The following is a 3,494-nucleotide window of genomic DNA, read 5'->3' as shown; positions in this document are numbered from 1 at the left end:
TTTCTGTTGCTTCTGTTCTTATGCTTGCCTCCTGCCATCTGATTATCTCAAGTGCTTGCTGCCCTCAATTTATCTGATTGGAGCCTGTCCTTCCTATAATCCCAGTTGGTTCAGGACTCCTCAGAGTCCAGCTTTTTCTGTAATCCTTTGATTGTGAGCTCCTGTGAGCCTGAGATTCTGGGTATGTCAGAGTTCTTGGCAGTCAAGCTCCTCTGAGACACTCAAATACTAGTGTGATCCAGCTCCTGTTATCCAGGGATCCTGTTGTTCTAAGATCCTGAGCGTGTTACAGTGCGTGGAAGTGGTGTCTCCTTTGAGGACTGTGGAGTTGTCTCATCTGTTCGAAACCAAGGTAAACCAGAACTGATCAAAAGGAACCTGACCCTCTGGTCAGGAAAGGTTCTGGTGTTCTGTTCCTGCTGTCATGGGCCCGTCACTCTTGGATTGGAACTGATGTTGTGTTCCACTCACCAGTGATCCTAAGATCGGGTGGAGAGTCCTCTAGGGGCTGGGGTGGTGTCCGCCGAGCCCAAGCCCAAGGCAACCCTGTGCTAGAGCCAACCGGAAGGGTAATTTTTTTGGTTTTTTTTTGTTGTTGTTGTTGTTTTTTACTTTAATTACTCAGTTCCTACTTGGATGGCTTTTTTTCTTTTCTTTCTTTTTTCATATATATATATATATATATATATATATATATATATACATATACACATATACATACACACACATATATATAAAAAAAGGACAACACTACCTCAGAGTGAAGGACTGGAAAACAATTTTCCAAGCAAACGGGTCCAAAGAAACAAGTAGGAGTAGCCATTCTTATATCGAATAAAATTGACTTCCAACCCAAAGTTATTCCTCCATAAGAGGAATCCTATGCTCTGGGCAGGCAGATGTGGGAGGGCTGCCAGACGCTTTCCACTTGGCCCCGGGTAGGTATCTAAGCCACTGACCCCACTCGACAGGGGGGTGGACAAGGGGCAGTCCCCGACCGGGGACCCTGGGGCGACACCCTGTAGCCCCAGGGTTATGGGAGAGAGGGCTGAAGGGAGAGAGGTTCCCATGCAGGAGAGAGTAAGCACAGCGGGCCTTGATGAATAGAGGCAGTCTATGGTTTTAGAGCTTTGTCATAGAAAGGCAGGGGGAAAGAGAGAAGGTGGAAAGATAGAGACCGGCCATGGCCAAGAGGAGAGAAGGGGGAAGAGAAAGAGAGAAGAAAGGCTAGAGAGAAAGAGAGAGTCAGAGGGAGAGAGAGGAAGAGAATGAGAGGAGAAAGGAGAAGAGAGGAGAGTGAGCTGGGGCCAAGCAGCCCTTCTTATGGTATGCGGTTATCTTTACTGTTGCTAGGTAACTGGGTGGAGTTTAGCCTGAAGGTCAGAAGCTTTGGACATTGTCTATATGATTAAAAGCCATGCTTCTCCTGTGGGGGCTGTGGGAGGCAGTAACTTCAACAGGAGCCAGAGTTCCAGGAAACATGAGAGAACTCCTTCCATCCCATGTAGATGAATTATCACCACAGGGTGCCGGGGTTCAACATCTAGCCTCAGTTGGAAACCAGGCTGTCTGTGCATAACCCAATGTCCCACAGTGAACTTTATCATCTTGAGATTTTTAAGACTTCCTATTTGGATAACTACTTCTGGAGTTGGAGCTATGTGAGTAAGGTGCTCAAAGTGTTGGGTTCCTGGGAGCTGGAGTTACAGGCATATGTGAGCCAGCCATCACAGTTCTGGGAACCAAACTCAGATCCTTTCCTTTGCAAGAGCAGAATGTGCTCTTGGCTGATGAACTTTCTTTCCATCATTTTTAAGTGTATGGTGTAGTAGCATTAAATATATTCATATTTTCATATCATCACCACTGTCTGTCCACATCTTTCAGAACAAACTCAAGACCCATTAAAATAATTCTTCCTTTCCCTTTTCTCTTTCATGCTTGGTAACTACCATTTTTCCTGCCTGTCTCAGAATTTGACAATTCTAGGAACCTCATATCGATGAAATTATACAGTACTTACGTTATTTTTTAATCTAAGATTTATTTATTTAGTGAGTGTTTACTGCAAGCGTACATGGTGGATCCCCTAGATCTTGAGTTACGGATAGTTGTAAATTACCATGAGGGTGCTGGGAACTGAACCAGGTCTTCTGGAAGGGCAACAAGTGCTTGTAACCACTCTGGCCCCAGTTCTTGTCTTGTCCTTTCAAATCTGTTATTTCACGTAGCATAGTATTCTTAAGTATGTTGTCAGAATTTCCCTTTTAAGGATAAATAATATTCCCTCTATACTATATGCTGCAAATTCATTCATTCATTGATGGATACAGACTTGCTTTCTCACTTTAGTGTTGTGAATAATGCAGCTGGGAGTGTTAGTGTACAAGTAGTGTGTTACACTCAAACCCCTATAGTTGGTCACCTATACCAAATAGTAAATGTTAGTACTTTCTCTGTGCAAAGCATTAGATTTCATGTAAGGTTTTTTTTTTTTTCCCAGCATTTTCTCCCAACATAATTGTACATTTTAATTAATAACAGTTGTTTTTCATGAAAGTCTGTCTTACAGAAGACTTAGCTTTCTGTGCGTGTGTACACCTCCCCCATCGCAGGTACACAGAATTTTCACTGAGTTCATGAGTGAAGGAGGTTACAGTTATGAGTTCTTTTTAGAAATGTAATCTGTTAAGTTACCTGAAAGCTTTTTAAGATATTGTAATGAGCCTAAAGGCAGACTGTCACATTATAGACATCCCATTTTAGATGGATGAGATTCTATAAAACTACCCTAAAATACATATGTGGTAATGGTAAATAAGGTCTTGCAAAACCTTATATATGTGTGTATGTGTTCATATATACAAAAATATATTTTGAAAAATCATTTCATTTTTAAGAAGCTAATCATTGCTCTGATTTTTAAAAGATGTACTTTCTTTAAAGAATGTAAATAACTTTTATGAATGAATAACTTTTATGTTCTTTCAACAGACATGGCTTTGGGAAGAAGACAGAATTTTGAAATGTGGTGTAAAGAAATATGGAGAGGGAAATTGGGCTAAAATACTATCCCATTATAAGTTCAACAATCGGACAAGTGTCATGTTAAAAGATAGGTGGAGAACGATGAAGAAACTGAAACTGATTAGCTGAGACACTGAAGGCTGGATGGGTTTGATTCAGCTTAATACAAGGATAAATACTTGGATCACTACATTTTGTTTACAACTTCCTGGTCAGTGATGAAAAAGCATTATTGGAGGGGGGGGTGTTCAGGAGGGGGAAGAGAGAGGGTTTTGGTTTTTTTTTAATTGTTGTTTTTGTTTTTTGTTAGAGGAGATTTATGCTGTAAAAATATATGCCATCATTATTTTCTGTAAGAATCTTTATTTTTGTAAAATACAGATATGTTGAACCCTACCAAATTTAGTACCCCATCCCATGTTCTGTTTTAATACAAAAGAACCTAATAAGGTAAAACTAATTTATGA

At 40.5% G+C, this 3,494-nt stretch overlaps 1 protein-coding gene across 1 annotated transcript in view; it reads left to right on the top strand.

Annotated features, from left to right (window-relative positions):
• Nucleotides 1-3,494, top strand: part of Terf1 (telomeric repeat binding factor 1) — a 27,180-nt gene extending 23,686 nt beyond the window's left edge. The window contains exon 10 of the mRNA XM_021222299.2: nt 2,995-3,494. Within this exon, the coding sequence (XP_021077958.1) occupies nt 2,995-3,156 (162 nt within the window). The 3' untranslated portion in view covers nt 3,157-3,494. The remainder of the gene's footprint in view (nt 1-2,994) is intronic.

Source organism: Mus pahari, chromosome 22 (genome assembly GCF_900095145.1).
Source record: "Mus pahari chromosome 22, PAHARI_EIJ_v1.1, whole genome shotgun sequence".
NCBI lineage: Eukaryota > Metazoa > Chordata > Mammalia > Rodentia > Muridae > Mus > Mus pahari.
This window is presented reverse-complemented; position numbering and strand designations above follow the sequence as displayed.